The sequence below is a fragment of the Lepidochelys olivacea genome (genome assembly GCF_965140295.1).
Source record: "Lepidochelys olivacea isolate rLepOli2 genome assembly, chromosome: 1".
Lineage (NCBI taxonomy): Eukaryota > Metazoa > Chordata > Testudines > Cheloniidae > Lepidochelys > Lepidochelys olivacea.
The window spans coordinates 296,866,071-296,889,556 of NC_140411.1; the positions used below are offsets into that span (position 1 = coordinate 296,866,071).

The window sequence follows — 23,486 nt, forward strand, 5'->3', positions numbered from 1 at the left end:
TTACTCACATGCTTAATGCCTAGTCTACACACAAAAGTTGTACTGCTTTATGTATACAGGTATCAAGATGCTTATATGGGAAGGGGAATAAGATATATCAATATACCAAGGCACCATGTATAACTCAATCAACATTATGGGTTGTACCAGTATAACTACAACAGTTTACAAAAAAAATCACACTTCTAACTAAACCTAGTCATATTGCTATAAAGCTGTGTGTAGACAGGCTTAAGTATTTATAGGCTCAGGGTTTGAGAATGGATCATCCTTTGGTGTGTCTTCTGGGATTTAACAATTGAACTACTTATTTTTACATTTAGATTGTGCTATTTGGGGAGTACATACAGTATTGTGTTCGCAGTAAAACTATCTTCCATTTATTTAGTGCCTCTCATCCAAAAAAGGTCTGAAGTGCCTTACAAACTTGTTGTGAATGGGAATTTGTTCCACACAGGAAAGCCCCTGGAACCACACACAGACCTACTGACTCCCTGGGGGTTAGTCCAATAGTATGGAACAAGTTGTGGGATTGGGGCTTAAAACTAATAAATGACATACTAGAATCACTTCAGCACTGAAATATAGCCACTTTCAGGGAGATATATAGCAACTGAAACATTTTAATAAGGCTTTTTTTACTCCCCTGTTGATAATTACAATGGTCTTTTCAGCATTGCCAAGACCTGTTATCTACTTGGGATTTAGTCACTGGTGGCCTGCAGAAGGTGTAGGTGCACTGATGCAAATCCTCAGGTTTAGACAAGCAAAGCCAAGATTTGGCTAGCTTAATTTACCCCTCCTCAAATAAGCTGAGCTACATGGGTTGCTGACCACCAATGGCTGAATCAGGGCTGATCCCACACAGAGACAAGGCCTAATTGAAGGATTGTTTTAATTAGCTCCTTTTACACAGCACTGTGGCACAGCAGATTCTGCTAGTTTGCCTTTCAGGAGGTCAGACTAGATAATCTAGTGGTCTCTTCTAGCCTTGGAATCTATGACTGTATTCAGGGGGAACACTGAAAGTGACTGTATAGAAAGCATTCTCAAATACACAAAGTGAAACTGAGAAAAACTGTTTTGCTAAATTCTTACAGTTACAATAATCTTAGGTGTTACTTTTAACTATAGCAGTTACAAAATGTTCACTGTTAAACAAGTTGATTGTTTAAGAGAGCAAGTGAAGATACCATAACAGGAATCAACATATGCTATAGATTATGAGCAGGATTTAAATAACAGAGTTATGAATCTTTCTCCCTGTGCCAAAGACTCAAATATGTAGTGATGGAAACAGATATGATTGGCGTCCTGGGATAACAACGCCAGCTGCACTATTCTCAAAGCACACACCTTGAGCTAAACCATTGATGCTGACTTTGAAAGCAGCTGTTTGTTCACTCAGCCACCCAGCTGGAGGTAAGACCTTATGATGGCACCCTCCTGAGGATTATAAATTAAAGCATACAAAGAAGGGAAAATATGTAGCATGGCATATTCCATGCTTTAAAACAAACATTCATATGGGCCCCGATCCAGGATAGCACTTAAGCACATGTGCAACTTTAAGCACGTGTTTAAACCCTATCGACTTTGATGGAGTATTCAAATGCTCAAAGTGCTTAAGTACTTTAATGGATCAGGGCCTTACTGTACAGTTCATGCCACACAAAGATTTCCAGGATTAATATAAAGTAGGGCCATCAGGTGATTAAAAAAAGTAATCGCGATAATCGTGCGATTAAAAAATTAATTGGGATTAATTGTGCTGTTATCCAGAAATATTTAAAATAAATGGTATTCTATTGTTTAACAGTGCAATTAATCGTTAAACAATAGAATACCATTTATTTTAAATATTTTTCGATGTTTACTAAATTTTCAAATATATTAATTTCAATTACAACACAGAATACAAAGTGTACAGTGCTCACTTTATATTTATTTTTGATTACGAATATTTGCACTGTAAAAAAAAAAATTGTATTTTTCAATTCACCTCATGCAAGTACTGTGGTCCAACCTCTTTATCATGAAAGTTGAACTTACAAAAGTAGAATTATGAAAAAAAAACTGCATTCAAAAATAAAACAATGTAAAACTTTAGAGCCTACAAGTCCTCTCAGTCCTACTTCTTAGTCAGCCAATCACTTAGACAAACAAGGTTGGTTACTATTGGCAGGAGATAATGCTGCCTGCTTCTTGTTTACAATGTCACCTGAAAGTGAGAACAGGTGTTCACATAGCACTGTTGTGGCCAGCGTTGCAAGACATTTACATGCCAGATAAGCTAAAGATTCGTATGTCCGTTCATGCTTCAACCACCATTCCAGAGGACATGCTTCCATGCTGATGATGGGTTCTGCTTGATAACGATCCAAAGCAGTGCACAGAACTGACACATGTTCATTTTCATTATCTGAGTCAGGCTGATTTTCTTTTTTGGTGGTTTGGGTTCTGTAGTTTCCGCATCTGAGAGCTGCTCTTTTAAGATTTCTGAAAGCGTGCTTCACACCTCGTACCTCTCAGATTTTGGATGGCACTTCAGATTCTTAAACCTTGGGTCGAGTGCTGTAGCTATTTTTAGAAATCTCACATTGGTACCTTCTTTGCATTTGTCAAATCTGCTGTGAAAGTGTTCTTAAAATGAACACATGCTGGGTCATGATCCGAGACTGCTATAACATGAAATATATGCAAAATGTGGGTAAAACAGAGTGGGTAAAATACAATTCTCCCCCTACAGTCACAAATTTAATTGACGAATTATTTTTTTAACGAGCATCATCAGCATGTCCTCTGGAATGGTGGCCGAAGCATGAAGAGGCATACAAATATTTAGCATATGTTGCATGTAAATACCTTGCAACGCCGGCTACAAAAGTGCCATGCGAATGATGCCTGTTCTTACTTTTAGGTGACGTTGTAAATAAGAAGCAGGCAGCAGTATCTCCCGTCAATGTAAACAAACTTGTTTGTCTTAGCGATTGGCAGAATAAGATGTAGGACTGAGTGGACTTGTAGGCTCTAAAGGTTTACACAGTTTTGTTTTTGAGGGCAGTTTTGTAACCAAAAAAAAAAAAAAATCTGTATTTATAAGTTACACTTTCACGATTAAGAGATTGCACTTCAGTACTTGTATGAGGTGAACTGAAAAATACTATTTCTTTTATCATTTTTACAATATATATATTTGTAATAAAAATACTAATATAAAGTGAGCACTGTTGTAACTGAAATCAATATTGAAAATGTTGAAAAACACCCAAAAATATTTATTAAATTTTAATTGGTATTCTATTGTTATAAGTGCGATTGTTTTAATTGTGATTAATTTTTGAGTTAATCACGTGACTTAACTGTGATTAATTGACAGCCCTAATATAAAGCATAGGAGAGAGACAAGGTGGATGAGGTAATATTTTTGATTGGACCAACTTCTGTTGGTGAAGGAGACAAGTTTTTGAGTTTACAGAGCTCTTTTTCTAATATCCTGGGACCAACACAGCTACAACCACACTGCATATAAAGCATTATATTCTTTTAATTCATGTTGCAATCCATGTCTCATATTTCAGTGTAATCAACCTCCCAACCTCAGGCAACTCTGTTAAAATTGTAAATACCATCTTCGAAATAATGCCTCCTACTATCCTTTAAATTTCAGTTTTAGATAAAATGTAAGCACAAACACAAAGGACCCAGCCTCTACAAAATTCAGCAGTCTACCCTACCGAAACACCTCACTTTTAAAATGACTACTCTAGTCAAAGGGTCTATACTGGGTTTTGAGCCACCAGCGCAGCTACACAAGTGCAAACCCTTTAGATGTTGTGTGTCAATAGAACAGTCAGCTGGAGTAAGTCAGCTGGAGCAAGTTGCAGGAGTGCAAATCATGGTTAATACCAGTGCATTAGCACAGTGGCTAAAATGTAGTGTAGACAAAATAAAGGTAGGAAAAAACAAAACAGCTGGTACACAGTGAACTAGTAAAACCGGTAACGATTAAATTTTACAAAATGGAATACATGATCTATTGAGTTATAATAATTGAGGCCCAGTCTTTCATGCAGCTCCGTATGGGGGACCCCTGTTCTCATGCAGAGCTATTTTCAAGATCAGGTCCTTACTCTACACTTCTGCTCCCTAATAATATATAGATACACACATACACACATGCACGTTGTGATTGTCACACGTGTGTGCGTTTGTGTGTACCACTACTTGTGCAGTGAATAGTTATATGAGCAAAATTTTCAAAAACACTGCCGTCATTTACCAGACAAAGTCATAGGACTTAGGAGCCTAAGTTACTTAGCGCTTTTTAAAATTTCACCTTATGTACTCAATGTTCTCAAAATATGATGTTTATCACAGGTAGCTCACATGTGGAAAATAAAAACAGCAGGATTTTGGGGGGTATGAGGGAGGGGTAGGGTAGGGGGACAGGAATTAAAATAAATTTCCTCTTTAATGATAGTAGATTATTGAAGTTCAAATCTAATTGCATCAGTGTGCTTCTGGAGTGAATGACAACCAAATGAAGAGCTTCTGTATTTTAGTAGCTCCAGCTGAGCAGTTCATTTGCTCTGTGGATAGGAATGAATTATGTCTCCTGGGGCTATGCACCTGCTTTCTGGTGCATGGAAACTCAGCCTACTGATCAATGGAAGATTGGAGCCAATGTTTATACTCCTGCTCACAATTTTAGCAGCCTGCTTCCCACTCAAGGATGCTATAAGTGGGCTGCCTTAAGAAAAATGGAAGTGTCTGTTTATGAGGGGTGATGATGGTGAGGGAGGGACTGATTTTTTTAAAAAGCCACATAGGTAATTAAGTGTAATTTTCTCCCATCCAAGCATCTGACATGACATTAGAGCATTCTATAAAGCCAACTGGGACAAACTAACTTGGTTATGTTCAACAAATGTTTTGTGGGAGCTTTGGAAAAAAAAAAAAAAAGCCGTAAGTAAATTACTCATTTCTTTTTCCTTCTTCATGCACCAGTCCAGCACAATGCCTCAGGGAAGTAACAACCCATAAACAGAAAACATGTAAATAAAGGGAGAGAAAGCCACCAAAGTAAGATGCCAGCTCCCTCCACCCTTCAGGCTACACCTAGGACCGGCTAAATGCAGATGCAAATAGAGATAAACACCGACATGTGTGTCACATGCGTCTGTTTGAGACAACCCAATAAACACGATATTTCAATACAAAATCAAATCCTATATCTATATAATAAGACTCCAGGATTGTCACCCTATGTGTCACTGTAAAGCCTAGAACAGGGGTCGTCAACCTTCGGCATGCAGCCCATCAGGGTAATCTGCTGGCAGGCCGTGAGACATTTTGTTTACATTGACTGTCCGCAGGCACAGCTCCTCGCAGCTCCCAGTGGCTGTGGTTCACCATTCCCGGCCAATCGGAGCTGCAGGAAGCGGCGGCCAGCACGTCCCTGTGGCCCGAGCTGCTTTCCGCTTCTCCTTCATAGGTAATGCTGCTTCATAGATCATGCTGCTTTTCCACTTCTCTTTCATAGGTCATGTTTTCTGTAATCATTTTTGTTACTCTTCTCTGGACTTTTTCCAATTTGTCCCCATCTTTCCTGAAATGAGGCACCCAGAACTGGACACAGTACTCCAGTTGAGGCCTAATCAGTGCGGAGTAGAACGGAAGAATTACTTCTTGTGTCTTGCTTACAACACTTCTGCTAATACATCCCAGAATAACGTTTGCTTTTTTTGCAACAGTGTTACAATGTTGACTCATACTTAGCTTGTGATCTACTCTGTCCCCTAGATCCCGTTCTGCAGTACTCCTTCCTAGGCAATCATTTCCCATTTAGTATGTGTGCAACTGACTGTTCCTTCTTAAGTGGAATACTTTGCATTTGTCCTTATTGAATTTCATCCTATTTACTTCAGACCATTTCTCCAGTTTATCCACATCATTTTGAATTTGAATCCTGTCCTCCGAAGCACTTGCAACCCCTCCCAACTTGTGGTGTCCACAAACTTTATAAGTGTACTCTCTATACCATTATCTAAATCACTGACGATATTGAACAGAACCAGACCCAGAATTGATCCCTGTGGGACCCCACTAGATATGCCCTTCCAGTTTGACTGTGAACCACTGATAACTACTCTCTGGGAACAGTTTTCCAAACAGTTATGCACCCACATTATATTAGCTCCATCTAGTTTGTATTTCCCTAGTTTGTTTATGAGGTCATGTGCAACAGTATCAAAACCCTTACTAAAGTCAAGATATACCAAGTCTTAACGCTTTCCCGCTATCCACAATGCTTATTACCATGTAAAAGAAAGCTATTTGGTTGGTTTGACACAATTTGTTCTTGACAAATCCATATGGACTGTTACCTATCACCTTATCATCTTCTAGGTGTTTGCAAATTGATTGCTTAATTATTTGGTCCATTATCTTTCTGGGTACAGAAGTTAAGCTGATTGGTCTGTAATTACCCGGGTTGTCCTTATTTTCCTTTTTATGGATGGGCACTATATTTGCCCTTTTCCAATGCTCTGGAATCTCATCTTCCAAGATTTTTCAAAGATAATCACTAATGGCTCAGATATCTTCAGTCACCTTCTTGAGTATGCTAGGATGTATTTCATCAGGCCCTGGTGACTTGAAGATATCTAACTAGTCTAAGTAATTTTTAATGTGTTCTTTCCCTATTTTAACCTCTTTTAGCAAATCATCTTTTGAGTTTCTTTGTTTATCGACCAAACTAACTAATAGAAGCTTCAGTGGAGGTTTTGTGTGTTCCTTTATCTCACTTGACAAAGGCGGTTGGCAGCATGATTCTGTGGAAAGTTGGAGAAATGCAGTAGGGAATAATGGGGGAATGAGAATGGGTAAGGCTGCGATTTAGTCACAGAGGTCACGAAATGCGTGACTTCCAAAGACTTCCGTGACCTCAGCCAGTGCCAGCAGGCAGACCCCCCCGCAGCTCCTGGCCGCCCCGAAGGGAGGCGGGGGGGACCCCACAGCTCCCAGCCACCCCATGGGCAGCAGTGGGGACCCCGCAGCTCTCCGCCTCCATGTTACCCAGGGGGACCCCCAGAGTTCCTGGCCACCCTGCGGCTCCCAGCCACCTCCACGGGTGGCAGGGTGGGCCCCCAGAGCTCTCCATCTCCGTGGGTGCCAGGGGGACCCCCAGAGCTCCCGGTCGCTCCCCTGCCGCCCCAGGAGGCTGTGCTCCCTGCAACTCAGAGCCGCCAGCAGAGAGGGCCCCTGGAGCTGCCCAGGCTCTCCATTTTGTCATGGATATTTTTAGTAAAAGTCAGGGACAGGTCACGGGGTTCTGTGAATTTTTCATTATTGCCCATGACTTTTACTAAAAATATCCATGACGAAATATTAGCCTTAAGAATGAGGCAGAAGAATAAAAACTACCTCAAAAAAGGATGGGGTGTTTTTTTGTTGTTTTTTTTTAAAGTGTATAGCAGTAGTATGGCAGAACCACAAGTAATATATTTCAAATGGGAAAAAAATCATACATATTTTTCTCTCACTCTCTTCCTCAACAATCTGAAAGAATGACTGTCTGTTAACAGTTCTGAGAAACATTTTCTAATTCGGATCAGCTACGTTGTCTAGGGCATAAATATCCACAGTCAATTATTTTAGTTAAAAACAATCAGGTCAATCCTTGATAAGACAGTTCAACATTTTCTATATTCATCGGATCTTTAATGCGGGTACTCAAAAAACCAAACGAAACAAACAAAAAAACAAAAAAAAAAATCCAAAACCCCCAAACTGCACAAACACCAAAAACCACCCACACTCTGTACTCTAAGCAATGCATAGCTAATGTATCCATTTTGGGGAAAAGATATTACTTACCAAAATCTGGTGAACCCTTATGCTACACATTGGCAATTTTCTTTTGTCATCAAACAACTTTTATTCAAATCAAAGATCATGTGTCAATCAGAATAATATACATATTTGATTTTCATTTAGATTTGCAAAATTTTCACAAAGTATTCTCACAGTTAAAAGAAAATTATTCATCATTACCTAAAGAGATTTCTTGTCTAAAGAGTTAAGGCATCAGACAGATTTCAGTAAAAGTCTAACTTAATGACAGTGCAGGAGTACCACCCTGATTAAGCAGGTATCCGCTTAAGTGGATTCTAGTTATAGCTCTGTGTCCATAAGTCTACATCTACTAAATACTAAAAATGAACAAGTATCAAGTAAAAAAAGTTTATTAACTCAATGCCTAAGAACACTAACCCAAACAAAGTTTTCTCTGATTTTTCCCTCTCTTTCCACAATCTATCTTCCTCTTACCACCCTCAAATTAGTGAATATCTCTTTTGCTCTAATTCAGAATATGAAACAGTTTCTTAAAATGAATTATCCATAAATTAAGGGACTTTCTGACCATATGCTGTGCTAAAATAACTAGAGAATGTAAGAATTTTGAATATAATCAGGAATTTTCCTGGAAAATGGTACTGAGATGTGCAAACTGGAATACTCCTATTTACAATAGTACAGTAGGTGCTAAATGTCATATTAAGAATGGACACATACTATAGCCTACACTGGTGGTGAGGTACGAGGAAGCTTGCACTTATAAAGGTAAATAAAGTTTAATCTCAAAAAGAAATTAAGACCACTATCCTCCAACCTGATCCATGCAACAGATTATTATGCCTGTGTAGAGTCCATCAGATAGGACTGCAGAATCAGAACCTATGGTGGAAAGAAACAGCATCCTTTTTGACCAATGGACAAACTCGATTTTCTACTGACTGGAATAAATTTAAACTGAAACATTTATTATCCTTTACGGATCTCCAAACCCAAAAACTTTAACTTTTTTCAGTAAGCTCGAGGACAGTGGTAGAAGTATAAGCAACTGAGACATTTTATAATATATATACAGAAATAATTTGAAAGTCACTCCTCAGAAATATACTTATGTGAGCTACTAACAAAATGTGTAAGAACAAAATATAAAACACTACACAAAAGTAGAGACTGCCACCTAATAGAACACCTATTCTAAGTGAGGAGGCAAGATATGGACAACTCTGAGAGCAAGAAATGATAAAACAAATATTTTAAGATTCTAAAATACAAAGGACTATTTTTAACCTTCAAAATAACAAAGCAATTAAATAACAGAAAAGTAAACACAAGGGGTTTTCCCTTGATGCATAATCAAGTTGCAATTTGTTAGACTTTAATCCTTTTAAATAAATTTAAACTATACTACTATAACTGGCATCAAAAACAGAATGAGAAGTATCAGAACAGCTTAAGTAGGAGCACACTAACTGATTTTATGAAGATTTGAAATCCCACATGGGGGATAATATTGGAATAGCAAATTTACATTTTGACATATCTGTTTCTTTTACAAACCATATTTGGTAAAATAAACACAAAAAGTTTGCTTAACCTACCTGTGTGACCATGCTTTGTATATATGTTGTTGGATGCTGCTGCTTTTGCTGAACAGCGCTTTCTATTGCTACTTTAGCTACAGTGCTTGGATCCGCTCCAGCTGGCACAGCAACCATAGTTGCACTGCAACCTGCATTGTTGGGGTCACTGATTGTAACAATTCTAACTCCTACTTTATTTGGAATTCCTGGAACAGTTTCCCTATCATTATCCTCCGCTGGCCTCTTTACAGTTTTGCATTCTGCTGTGCCATTAGTAGACCGAACTTCAGATGACAGGGTAGACTGGGACACTCTAGGTCCTGAGTGTGGAACTGCTATGATTTGATGCCCCTGTATAACAGAGGCTGTAGATTGTGGTGAGACAACTACACTTGGGCGTTGCTGAGGCACATCTGAATTCAAACTTGAAGCTAAAGGTCCATTAGGTAAATCAGTGTTGGTACCACTAAGTTGCTGGGTTAACAGTTTTGCAGCTTCCTGTGTACCGCTTACAACAGGTGAACTACTGAAAGTTAATACAGGTCCATTAGAAATCCTTTCCCCTTGATCACCTTTAGCAGTCTCTTGCTGCATGACATCTGAATTCCCTTGTTCCACTGGAGAGATCTCACCATTTCCTACATGATTGGAAGTTTTGTGATTTGGAATGTTTTTGCTCAAATGAGAACCATCTCCTTTATCAAAATCACAGATTCCATTAACTAGGGGCTTCTTCAAATCACTTTTAATTTCCTGTGTGTCCATTTGTTCAAAGTTCTGCTTTCCAGGAGCTCCATTCTCACCCAATTCTAATGATGGCCCGTTACTGACTTGTGAGCACTGATTGGCCTCATTTTGAGTTTTCCCTGAGTTAGAAGGAGGTAGACTGGAGTCATTATACTTTCTCCCATTTAAAAGACTTCCCACCTGCATATCATTTTCCTTTGCATCCCCATTACTGGTGTTCACAGCTCCTCTTCGGCAAGAGGGATTTTCCATAACTTCAATTTTACGTTCATGAACGTGTAAACCTGTTGCTTCCTTTGCTTCTTCCTCCTTTTGGCAAATTATTTTATCACCTTTGAATGGAGGAGCAGCAGCACATGGTGATTGTCCAGCTGGAGGTGCTGGAGTAGTTGGAAGTGTTTGCACCTGAAGCCCAACTCCTGTCTGTGTTCCACTCATTGAGATTCCTGCTGGAGCAATGAGCTGAGTTGTATTTCCCTGACTCACAGTTGCAGTAGCAAAACTAGTATTTGGCACAACTGTTATGGTAACCTGGTTGCCAGAAGTCCCTTGGAAAATGGTTGCTGGGCTATTTGAGATCAACTGGCCTGGCAATATTTGTAGATTAGAAATGGGTACTGTTTGTACTGCCCCTTGGGGCTGGATTGCACTCTGGACCAGCTGAACATTTTGCTGTCCAACTAATAGCTGCTGAGTTGGAGACTGTCCTTGAACTCCAAAACTTGGTGCTTGGTTATTAGCCACCTGATAAACCACCTGAGGGCTAGGGGCTCTTGCATTGTTAGGTGGAGGAATCTGTGGAGCTGGGAGTATAAGCTTACCACCAGGAGTTGAAGGGCCTCGTTTTGGAAGAAGCAGCTGTTTTATCAGACTAGATTCTCCAGACGAAGGCTGACCAACTCCTGCATTAGCTTGCTGTGGCTGAACTTGCATTTGTACCGGTTGTTGTTGCTGGACTTGTACTTGTACCTGTTGTTGTGATGGCGCAGGTGAATGTTGCTGCTGTTGCTGCCTCTTCACGGAAAGCATCTGGCTGACAGTAGGAGGGGGTCCTTGTGACTGAGTAGTAGATGGAGATGACATTACTGTAGGAACCTGGTTATTTGTAACTGGTCCAGGAGACGGTGAGGAAGATGGAGTTATGTTTGGTTGTCCAGTCAACTGGACAGTTTGCCCAGCTGGAAGAGAAGCTGGATTAGTTAGCACAATTTGGTGAATGGCTGGTGCATAAGTTTGACCTTGCTGAGCTGGCTGGCTTACAATCACTACACTTTGTTGGGATGGTGGCGGCTGCTGCTGCATGGGTTGCTGTACCACTGTAGGTGGGACTTGCTGAGAAGGTAGAGGCTTTGGAGCAATATTCTGAAACCCTACCCTAGAAGTTTGTGGATTTTGGACACCAGCAATAGTAACCACTTGCCCAGCTGCAACTTGAAAATTCTGTACTGTAGTGGCAGAAACAATATTGGATGCAGAGGTTGTGACATATTGTTGGGGTGCTATGATGACTGTGTCTTGTTGCTGGTTACCAGCAGAGGGCTGCTGAGATGAAGTCTGCAAAGGTTGTGACGATGTAGTGATTAACTGTTGACCCTGTGAAACTGCTGAAGTGCATGCTGGTAGGTTCTGTACTCTGCCAAATATATGACCCTGAGGTACAGCTTGTTGAATTACCGTAACAGGAGTGCCTGAAGGTATCTGTCCTGGTACCACTGCATGTAGTGGAGACTGTTGTTGAATTACAGGTTGGTGGTGAAGCAAAGTCTGAGAACTGACAACAGCAACAGATGGTTGTGGTCCTGCACTGCTGTGATTTTGATTAGAAGCTTGTGCTGCTCCACCTACAGCAATAGTAACAGGAACTGCAGATTGGGAAACCGAGCTCTGTATTACTGTGGCCTTGACTACCTCACAGGAAATTGGAGTTTTATTCTGAATGACAGTCACGGTAGCGTTTTGTTGTTGCTGTGTGTGAACTGAAGGATTTTGTGGAATTCTAGAAACAGTCTGCGCCACAGTGTGAACACCTTGAATTGGAAAAGACATCTGTGTTGCTGTCAGATTTGAAGACTGGTTGTTAACTGGGGTCCTCTGAAAATGGTTTCCTACACTTTGTGGTCCATGTGGGATTCCTGTTGACCCAAATGAAATAAAAAAAATCAGAAATCTTAATGCAAAAATCCAAACCAAACCAAAACAGTCCCACCCCCACACCTCAAAGCAAAACACACAAATATAAAGAATCAAAAATCCCAAATTTGAAATTATCATTACAGCCAAGTGAAGTAGTTTCTAAACTCAGCTATAGCATGTCCGGATTAGTGGTGGATATAAGAGTGGCTTGTCTGGTGACTTGCAAATTTAGGGATTAGGTGTCAAATGCTAGGCAGTATCTACCCAGATACTACTTAGTAACACTATCATCCAACACTATAAAGCATTAAACAAAAAAATTAAACAACTAGTTTCTAAAAACTTCTTTTCACTGAAGTTTACTTTGTTTTACCTAGTTTCAGAAGCAACAAAAATGGCTGCCACATAAAATATAATGTAAAAGATAAAGAACCTGCTGGTGAAGGAGATGGAGATACATCAGGAATAGAATCAACCCGGACGACAGGGGTAGCAGAAGTTGGTTGTTGCTGATAGTACATCTGAATGGGAAGTGGTATAGCTCTCCTTTTAACTCCTACTACGTGTATATGTGCCTGCCCGTTGTTATTTGGATCCTCTACTCTCTTCACTGTGTGATTTGGAAAGACAGTTCTGCCAAACACAAACATACAGCTATATACATAACAAAAATTCAGTCCTTTCACAGTGTTATTTTTTTCCTCTTTCTTTTCATTTTTAGCACATTGACTCTGTTCTGTACGTAGAGAGGACAAAGACAAACATATATACAAAAACTAAGAAGTCAAATACTTCATTGAGTACCTAACTGCAAAATCTAGATCCAGGATACTAATGTTAGTCAGTTAGGGTTCAACCTCTGCCAAAAAGAGAAGGAATGGGCATGGGAAATCTCCATTCTATTTTTCAAACAGAAGAGCATTTTTCAATGGCTAATATTTGGTGACAGCATCTGTTTCTGTTTCTGCAGAGTTGCAGCCTGTCATGTGTCTTCTCACCAGAGTGAGATGCTCAGATGCTTTTTTTAGAAGACTACCTCCTTGGGGACTGAAAGGTTCACCAGAATTAGCATTTACAATGGACAAGAGAAATGAAAACTGTAACCCCCAAAAGCTAAAAGTGGAAGAAATATATGGCCAAACACATACAGCAAGCTCTAACAAAGTCTTTACAAAGAACAAAATAATTGCTATTGATTTGAACTATCAAACTTTTTTTTTTTTTTTTTTACTTAAAATTCCAAATGCTAACAGATCAGAGCAGTCTTTAAAACTCATTTGAGAGTAGGTATTTCCCTAAAGAAGTTTGAAGTTGCAGATTAGCATTAGGCATCCACAATCTCCTGTTTATTCTTCTTTAGACTTTTCACCTTACCGAAGACATTTATAAAATCCAGTTGATGTTAGGATTCCACCTCGAGCTAATTTACTGCAGGTTGAGAGGTATTCAGAGTACATTTCCGCTCGAGAGACTGAGCAATCTGAATTCACCTCAAAATGTGCATTCAACCTGAAAATGAAGAAAGAAAAATAAATGATGAAACACACTGCAACATGGACAATACTTTTTAAAGGGTTGAAACGCTACTCTCTGGCTGAGTAAAGGATTTTGGACAATCAGTAACAACACTGCTAATTAAAATATTGAAAACAGCATTTTAATGCACTCTCCTATCAAACACCTCCTCAATACAACGTAATTTTATCTTTCACGATGTAAACCTCAATGCCCAAAGTTAATACAAGGAAAAGCACAAAGATACATGGCAAAAATCGATCACATAACATCCTGTTGAGATTATTATTTACATATATAATATGCAAGACTTAGTAACATATTCACAAACCAAAAACTTATCTGAGAAAATTTCAGATTGAAAATGTGTTTCAATGAAGTCCCCAGAACAACTTTATATATTCTCTACAAAATTCTACAACTTTAAAAAAAAGAAAAAGAAAAAAAAAACTACATATAACCCACAAATGTTAGAATATCTGGAAATTAACAGCTCAGTTCCTCACTGCCATATAAGCCTTAATCATCTGCTCACCCCACCCAACTGTGTCTATCAGTTAAATAAATTATAAATTTAAAGGCTTCAAACTATATCTTTTAAACTTTAGATCAAAAGTCAGATATACTTTAGCATTGCATACTCATTCTCTATCAAAGGTTTCCATCAAAAATTTGCTGACCTTACAAGTCAAAATAAGTTTTTCAGACTGATCTGCTAATCTAGATGTAGTGCAATACACAGGAAAATCAGAGATATAGTAACAACCTTACCCTGAACTACCAGGATCATAGGGGAATAGGAGTGCTACAGAGGCAGAACATTCATCCCTGGAGGCAAGCAGGGTGAAGGCCTCATGTTGTCCTCGAACAACCGGCTCTGGCCAATGCTCCAGGCAATATCAATAAATTCCCAGGGAGCGAAGCAATGTGTGGTTCCTGAAGGACCTCCACAAAAGCACAGCCAACCAAAAAAAAAAAAAAGGATATTTTCCTTAACTGGTAATTTTTATTTCTTTGAGATCCTCTATGCCAGCTCAGAAAGTTGGGAAATAGTTCCTTTCTGACAGCAAATGGAGACAGCAACAACTCTCTACAGAACACCAAAATATCTGCACTGCCATGCAGGCTCAAAGAGTATCAATATATTTTTTAAACTGTCAGCAGTACAATCTATATCACCTATAGGATTTGAAAAAACACACCGTATTCTCTATTGTTTAGCATCATCTAAAAGTACTATAACCAGAATGTAATTAGAAATTCTAAAGAGAAAGAAAGCAGATGAGAGAATTTAGTGTTGTCTTCTTTCATAGCCAATACAACCAGGCTATGTCCCTCTAATTTTTCCTACCCATGTGCAGAATGAATTTTGTCATGTGCACCAATACGGAGGTGATGTGTGACATATCACCTTCATATTGGTGCACATAACAAAATTCATGTGATGGGGGTGAGGGCTCCGGCTGGAAGTGCGGGCTCTGGGGTGGGGCCAGAGATCAGGGGCTCAGGGCTGGGGCAGAGTGTTGGGGTGTAGGGGTATGAGGGTTCCGGCTGGGGGGTGCAGGCTCTGGGGTGGGGCTGGGGCAGAGGGTTGGGGTGTGAGGGCTCCGGCGGGGGGCTCCATCTGGGGGTGTGGTCTCTGGAGTGGGGCCCGGGATGAGGGGTTTGCGGTGCAGGAGGGTGCTCAGGATCTATGGTGGGGAGAGAAGACTCCCCCCAGCTCTCTCCCCCGGCAGCAGCAGCACCTGGGCTGTGGGGGAGAGGCGCCTCTCCCCGCCTCGGCAGCTCTGGGGTTGGGGTTGCAGGATAGGTGCTCCTCACAGAGCAGGTCTGGGCCAGGGCTGTGCTGCCTTGACTGCACCTGGGGCTGCGCCGCCCCAGCAGGTCTGGGCACCCTGTCTGTGGCTGGGTCCGGGCTACTCCGGCCACACCGCAGCAGAGTTGGGGCTGTGGAAGGGGCGCCCTGCGCCCCGGTCGCAGCAGATTGGGGGCCAGACTAGGTGGGGTGCTGGGGGAGCGGCGCCCCTCCCGTGGCAGGTCCCCAGGCGGGTTCCTTGAGTGCCTGCGCGGTGCTAAATAGGCTGCTGCGTGGCTGTGCAGCCTCACACCTTACAGGGAACTTAGAATACACCACCAGTAAACATTATGCCTTTTTTTTTTCTTGCCAAACTTTTAATATAGTTACAAAAATTGAATCCACATTCTGTGTAATAATGCATAGATATTATGAAAAAAAAATCAATATTCCTGCTTTCTCTAACCAGATTGTCATTAAAAACAGCGTCAGTCTCCCATGACACACACCAGTATCACTGTGACCACTGAATGTCAGAGAAGATGTTCTGTATCTCATAATCTTGATTTGGGAGTTGGTGATTAGACCATGATGTGCACTTACCTTGCAGGGGATCCTCATTCCGGCCCAGTTGGCTTATAATATTAGGGATATTAGTTTTAATACATTGCCCCTCTTTAGCATGTCCTTCTGCTGCTTCCAAGTGATAGCAATATTTCTAAATTCTTTCATTATGACTTACTACCTTTCAACTTCTCTCAGTAAGAGACAGTGACAAAAACTTACTAAGAGATTTTACAGGGGTAAAAACCCCTCCATGTTAGTCTCTTTCAATTGTGTTTGCATTAAAGCTATTTCCCATTCTTCAACTCCACGAAAAACATTGGAAAAATATCATGGTTAGTATTATATTTTAGGCTTGTGTACAGGGCCACCTGTTTTATATCTTGTTGGTTCACTTCCATTTAGAATTCAGAAAAAGAAAAATAACTATAGAGTACCCAGCACTTTGTTACCTAGCACAGAATCAGACAAAAAATAACCACTACAGATCATTCTGACATTGTGTTGTATCATTTGTTTAATTACATTTTGTCATCTGATGGTGTTACACAACTGCAGCATAGCACAGTGATTCTGTTGCCTTTTTCTACTTCTTCCACCAAAATATTGTTTTTCCTGTTCCCCAAATCCTGGCTACTACTGAATAAGAGGTGGCATCTGTGGAATCTTTCTCCGATTTAACTGCCCATTCCTGCCTGCTTGAATGCAAGAGAGACTATTCTGCATCATTCCTTTTTGGTTTTGGGGGCCAGAAAGATTTCAGTGGCTCCTTTTCTACCTTTCCTAGGATTGGAGGTTGGCAGAACAGCAGCATGGGAAGCAGGGGAGACTGATTGCTCACTGTTCCTGCATTATTACTTCACATCTCAGTGGGACTGCTCTACTGTCTAATTCCCAGGCAGAAAGAGTATAGTATAAATATAACCTGTAGAATTCATAGCTGTATACAATGGGCTTCTGAAGAAGCAGGTTTGAGAGGAGGAATACGCCGTTTGAGAGGAGGAATACGCAGATTCCACTTATTTTGGATTATGAAGATTTCAAATACTAGCTGCTATTTTCTAGCTAAAATCTTCTATCTGAGGTTTTCTATATTAACTATATCACTGTAGTATCTAAGCTCAGAGTCTCATCATATGTTAGCATCAACTAGCAATAACTCATATTAATGATACCTCACACAGAGCACAATATAAGTGTCTAACTACAAGCAGGAGCAGAGGAGGCAACTCAGTTGACCAGCTAGGATCTACAACAGAACTACTCCTGTGCAGTCAAAATCCTTGCTTAACTTGTAAGTGAAATGACAGACTTTCAGTGTAGAACCATTCTGCTTCTTGTAAAATGCTCCCCACTTCACTGTAAAGATATTTGTGTATAGATGAATATCTGAATCAGTTCAATAACTAGATCCATCTTGTGAATGTATTAACCTATATCATTGCCCGTGAGGGAAGCGGGGAGTGTTGGAAGTGGAAGAGTTTCAGGAACTGATCAACCCAAAGACTTAGAATTTGAGCAGACACAAGTATAGGTCAACACCAGTTTGAGGAATCACCCTAGCCCTACTTGAGAGCTACGAGTTGGGGATCAATTCTTTAGACTATTGGATGTACAAACATACATTATAACTAGTAAAAATATTAAACCAAGTATGGGGCGGGAGGTCAGAGGAAAAAAAGGTCTTTCATTTTCCCTGGTTTGCTTGAGTCTCCCACTGATGAAATCCCAGCCCTTCCAGAAATCTAGTTTCAAAATTTGAGAAACACTTTCTTGTATAGCTACAGTAGCACAAGATGAAAATACTGTTCAGTTATATAATGCTGCTCTACAGTTTTACAGCAAGATTAGATTTGTAATTGAATTAAATTATATTCTAAGAAAGAGAAAACAACTAGTTTGAAGTATCATGTCAAGTGACTAATATTCTGTGCTGTTTTTCCCTCTTCCTCAAGAAAGTATTTGAATGGAACTGTATACTTACCACTGGCATGCAAATTTCTCACTGTCTATTTCTACTATTCCTGGTGGTGGAGCAACATGCTGTGCTGCTCTTGATGCTGTGGAAAAGGAAATAAAAAGATAAATTTGCTGACATATAATGATGATTCTTCCTATAAAATTGAACATCTCAGGCAACACAAAGAATCATCTGAAGTTCAGCGGTTTCAAATTTGATTTGAAATTTGTTTTGTATTTTTGAGAGATCTCTCCCCTCACTCTTCCCCCAAAGAAGTTCATTTTGACAAAATTAAATGTTAGGATTAATTAATTACTTACATCTACAGAGAGATTCATAGACACAAAGTATAACTACATACATTTTAAGAACTCCCCACATCCATGTCTTAAAAGGCAATAGCTTATTTATTACTGAATGATCAGATTTGCTTTAAATCAACTCTGTTTAAATGCATGCCAAGTTGTTTCAAAGATGTAATGAGATGTGTGTGAGGACACGTCTCCAACAAGGTTTTTAGCCACTAGTGTAACTGTATTAGTGCAAACTGCTAGTCTAAATGTACTGCACTAGTATAAACCATGACTTGCACACCTGGCTTGAAACTGGTTTTATGATAGGATGGAATGAAGTAATAGGAACCACCAGAGCCACAGACAGTAAGAAGGAACTGAGAAACAAGTTGGTCCACTTCACCCTTCTTCCCCGGGAGGAGGATATGTCAAGGGTATGAGGCCAGGTGCAGATCCATTGACCCTGATGGCCAAATACTTCTGATCTCAAGTTCATGAGGCACATGAGCACCAACATACAGACACATACATATAGCCAATCACTCAAAGAAGAAATATTGCTTTTTCTCAAGCTTGGTTGACCCCTCTGTCTTACCTCCTCAATTCTTCCTGCCTGCTCAAATATTCTAGCACCTTATATCCCAGGGTGGAACTAATCAGAACCAATTTGAGTTGACCTTAAAGTAATAAAAATTGCCTACATCTTTATGCAAGATTCAAGCACATGACATCAAGATGCTTCAACAGAATAGCAATGCACTCTTGTCCAAGGGTGTTAAATCCTGCCATGTTACTTAATTCTCTTTATAAAAAATGAATTACACTTTCAAATAGGAGACCTAGCCCTGGTGATCCATGCCATCATCATCTCTGTGCTGAACTACTGCAATGATTTGATCACAAAGGCCACACAGAAGCTGCAACTACTGCAAGATGCAGCGGCCTGCCCATGCGGCCAGTTCACAGGCAGTCCTGTAAACCTGTGTTACACTGGTGATCAATGACCTGCAATAGGTCTACACAGAGTTCTATATCTGCTTCAAGGTCTTGGCACGAATCTTTGAAGACTTTGACATGCTAGGACCTAGTTACCGTAAGTCTCTATCTTCCTGTCTAGCACTCCCATTTATGATTAGTAGGAATCATGCAGCTGATGCAAACGATCAGGGGCATGTCATTCTCAATGGTGGTCCCTTGGCTGTAGTATTCCCTATCATTATTCAGAATACTGAGATGGTCTGGGAACAAATAAGGTTTTCCCAACTACTCTCCCTTAATCTATTTTTCAGTTTATGTGCATCCGAGGTGAGGGGGGATGTGCGCTCATGCACCAATTGCGCAAGCACTTCTTTGCTTAAGAAAAATGTTAAAACATGCTCAGGGCACCATTTCAAAATAGTAGTAAGTTTAGTATTTCTGAACTAATTTTTTTCCAAATATGAAAATCACATTCCTCGTTGAGGATTATGTTTGAACTTTTAAATAAAAACGCTTTCAAGTTTTCTGAACACATAAAAGTCTCCGTTGTTCTTTAAAAGTAGGCAAGCAACTTGCAACCACTTAAAATTGGATCAGCTGCTCAAGTTAACTTAAAAACAAAACAAAGAAACACCTTCAAGAGCAGACCAAACTTGGAAAGTTTTCACCAAAGGGCAAACTTTTGAAAAAGTTACAAATCATGGGAAAAGAGGACTACAGAATGAAATGTAAAACAACTACTAATGCTGCCTTAAGATATGTTTTGTGAGTAACACAAATACTAAGATTTTAGTTTGCAGTGGGAAATTATTATTTTGTAGAATGAAAATGTGACTGATACTGGGATATAATTATCTCATCCTTCAATGCTTTCCACATTAATTTAACTCTTTCAACCCAAACCGCTAGGTCACCTGGTTCAGTATCATGCAGGTATTTCAGTATAGTCCTATTAGAGTCAAACATGTTCCATTAAATAAAAAAGCAGTAACTAAAAAGTAAAGTTGTACATGAATGCTTACACTACTTACATGATTAATACAATTTATTCCAGTAACTTGCTTTACAGAGGTGCAGCACATCTATATTTGGAGTTTGCTCCTGTCTAACTACACCAATGTAGTCATATCAAAGCAAAATTCTCTAACGTGGGCAAGGCCTTCAATCGGCTAGCAAAAAGTTTGTCAAGATTTTATGGCTCATACTTTTCTGGAGTCAAGTCACTGTGAACTGCAATGTTTTATAAAAAATGGTTTTGAGAAGAAGAAACTGATTAACTGAGAAAGGTTCTGAATGAGTCGGTAATCCAACAAACCACAATGTCTATTAAGTCCAAGAGGGAAAGGGAAAAAATACTAGGGAAAAACTTAAGTTTATATTTAGCCACAGAAATGAAACAGAAGTACTAGAGTCTTTGAATCTGACCCTGACTTGAATGGGAGTTGCAGCTCACCAACATGTCTCAGGTTTACACCCTTTAGGAGCTTCCGGGAACCACACAAAGGCAGTGTGGGCCTTTAAAAAGTGGTACTTTAAGTATTGAGGGGGGAAAACCGGGGGGCGGGGGGGGGGTGGTGGTAGTGGAGTTGGATTTTTTTGGCAGGGGAGGGAGGGAGGGAGTTTTTAAATTTGAACATTTTTAAAAAAATAGTTAATTATTTTTTTAAAAGCAGCAACTTATGTCAAGATGTGTATTAGTTATTTCAAAGATCTACACTTTTCAAATGGCTGAAAGCACTTGACTCTTGGGTCTCCAGTATGAGCCAAATCCTGCAGGTTTTACTTTCACTGAAATTATGGGAGTGAGGGCAGCAGGACTGGGACAAGCAAGTACACGCTTGATTGTATTATCAGTTGTTTAATTAATGAGAGTGACATTTACATTTGGATTGGATGAGTCACTGTAGATGCCATGATCCAACCATGCCCATAACTTTCTTGATATGCAATGTATACTTGTGAAAAGCACTGATTTAGACATTTTTCTCCTATACTTGCTGCAAGAGGAACCACATAGGTCAGCAGAATGTAATTTTGTATATGAATTTAACAAAAAAATTTCTTGTTAAAAACCCTGTGTGTGTGCGTCAAAAGATACTAAATATCTAGAGTGCAATTTTGACCCTACTAAAGTCAAAGAGTGCTTTATCATTCACTTCAATGGGGCCAGGATTTCGCTCTGAAAATAGATTTCTGCAACTAAACAATATCAACAATATCAAGTACATTCTGAGGTTCTAATGACCTCAACAAAGGATGAACTTTCCTTTAAGTTTTAATTGCAGGTGTTAAACTTTAGCTCACATCACAAATGAAATGTTTAGTGGCTTCAGTGCAGTCATGAGAATTATTTTTCAATCTTCATTTCTATGATTCCATTAGATCTGGTAGCCCATTTTCCTAGAATTTGACCCAAACACTAACTGAGAACATATTTTACATACTGCCACCTACTTACTATTCACACAGAATATAACACAAAATGGACTTGCTACCCCTCTGTGAGTTGTACATATTTTGTTGACATGCAAATGAACAGGTTAATTTTAAATAAAAATGTGTAACATATTCATTGTGTACATTTTCAAGATTGACAGCGCTGAAAAATGTTAAGACTCTTTCCATGTTACTTCAGAGTGTTTTCATGTAATGACCAATATTGTTCCAAATATTTATTCAATTAGAAAAAGAAAAAGAATAACTTAACATCCATTTTGCCAGCAACAATACTAAAAATATGCATGTCTGATTTGACATATTGAAGCACAAGTAAATCATTAAATTACACACAGCTATATAGCTATACACATGCACGCAATTATACTGCTACAGATAGAAAAACAGATGGATAGTCACATATGCTATAAAGAATGTTCTACAAAAATACAAAAGGATGTTCTCCTACAATAGCACTAACCTGGGACAGCTGTTGCATGGGCCTGTGAGGAAACATGCTCCACCGCCTGTGGCCTGATTTCAGATACTTGATGGTTGGAGCTCTGATGTTCAATGAGTTTTACAGCAGTAAGTGCATCAGGTCCAAACATCTGGATGTCCATAGAAACCAGACATACTAATGTATCTAAAACATTAAATGCAAAACCAATAACGATATTACAACAAAACAAATATGAGTGTTTGGTACTGAACACACTGATTTGAATTAAACTGACACTTGCTGAAAGAAAAACAAACCCTCACATATTTCTGTGGATTTCTACATAATATTTTTCATGGCATATAAAGCTGATATATAATGCAAAATCCTGACCTGCTTTGGTCTCTATTTTCATTAATACTCTGAGAAAATAAAAATTCAGTTATGTAAATATGCGGCAACAATATGCACATAATACACAGTAACTCCCCACTTAACATCCTCTCGCTTAACATTGTTTCGATCTTATGTCCCTGCTCCATTACAGAACATGCTCCATTTAAAGTTGTGCAATGCTTCGCTATAACGTCGTTTGGCTGCCTGCTTCGTACACAGCTGGCAGCCCCGCTATCAGCTCCCCTACGCCCCTCCCACAGCGCCTCCCACCAGCCGGCAGACCACGCAGATCAGCACCTTCCCCCTCCTCCCCCCGTCTCCTGCCCGCGGCAATCAGCTGGCTTGCGGCGTTCAGGAGGGAGGGGGAAGGAGCACAGGCAGGAGGCAGGGGAGGGAGCGGAAGCCTGCATGCCATGTCCTCACTCCTCCCCGCTCCCTCCTGAATGCCACAAGCCAGCTGACTGCTGCAGGCAGGAGGCAGGGGAGGGAGGGTGAAGGAGTGAGGACACGGTGTGCGGAGTAAAGGGGGAGTGGGGCGGGAAGAAGAGGCGGGTTAAGGGTCGGGGCTTGGGGGAAGGGGTGAAGTGGGCGGGACGAGGGTTGAGCCTCCCCTCCTCCCCCCAGTGCTTGCAAAGTAGGGGAAGCTGCCACTGCTGCTGCACAACGTGCTTCTCCTATTCTACAGCACCTTCAGCCTCCTTGCCTGCCTCATTGTCTCCAGTGCCAGTGGGCTGTACCTGTGTGGGGTAAGGCAGGGGCACCTTCCAACTATAGTACTGTACTGTAC

General features: G+C 40.1%; 1 protein-coding gene across 2 annotated transcripts in view; it reads right to left on the minus strand.

The window, feature by feature from the left end:
* The window catches only part of ARID2 (AT-rich interaction domain 2), a 166,583-nt gene that overhangs the window by 47,090 nt on the left and 96,007 nt on the right, over window positions 1–23,486 (minus strand). For both annotated transcript variants that reach the window (XM_084649826.1, XM_084649825.1), the window contains exons 11-15: window positions 22,343–22,507; window positions 18,179–18,254; window positions 13,695–13,829; window positions 12,754–12,953; window positions 9,459–12,319 (exon numbers count right to left, since the gene is read on the minus strand). In XM_084649826.1, the coding sequence (XP_084505952.1) occupies window positions 9,459–12,319; window positions 12,754–12,953; window positions 13,695–13,829; window positions 18,179–18,254; window positions 22,343–22,507 (3,437 nt within the window). The remainder of the gene's footprint in view (window positions 1–9,458; window positions 12,320–12,753; window positions 12,954–13,694; window positions 13,830–18,178; window positions 18,255–22,342; window positions 22,508–23,486) is intronic.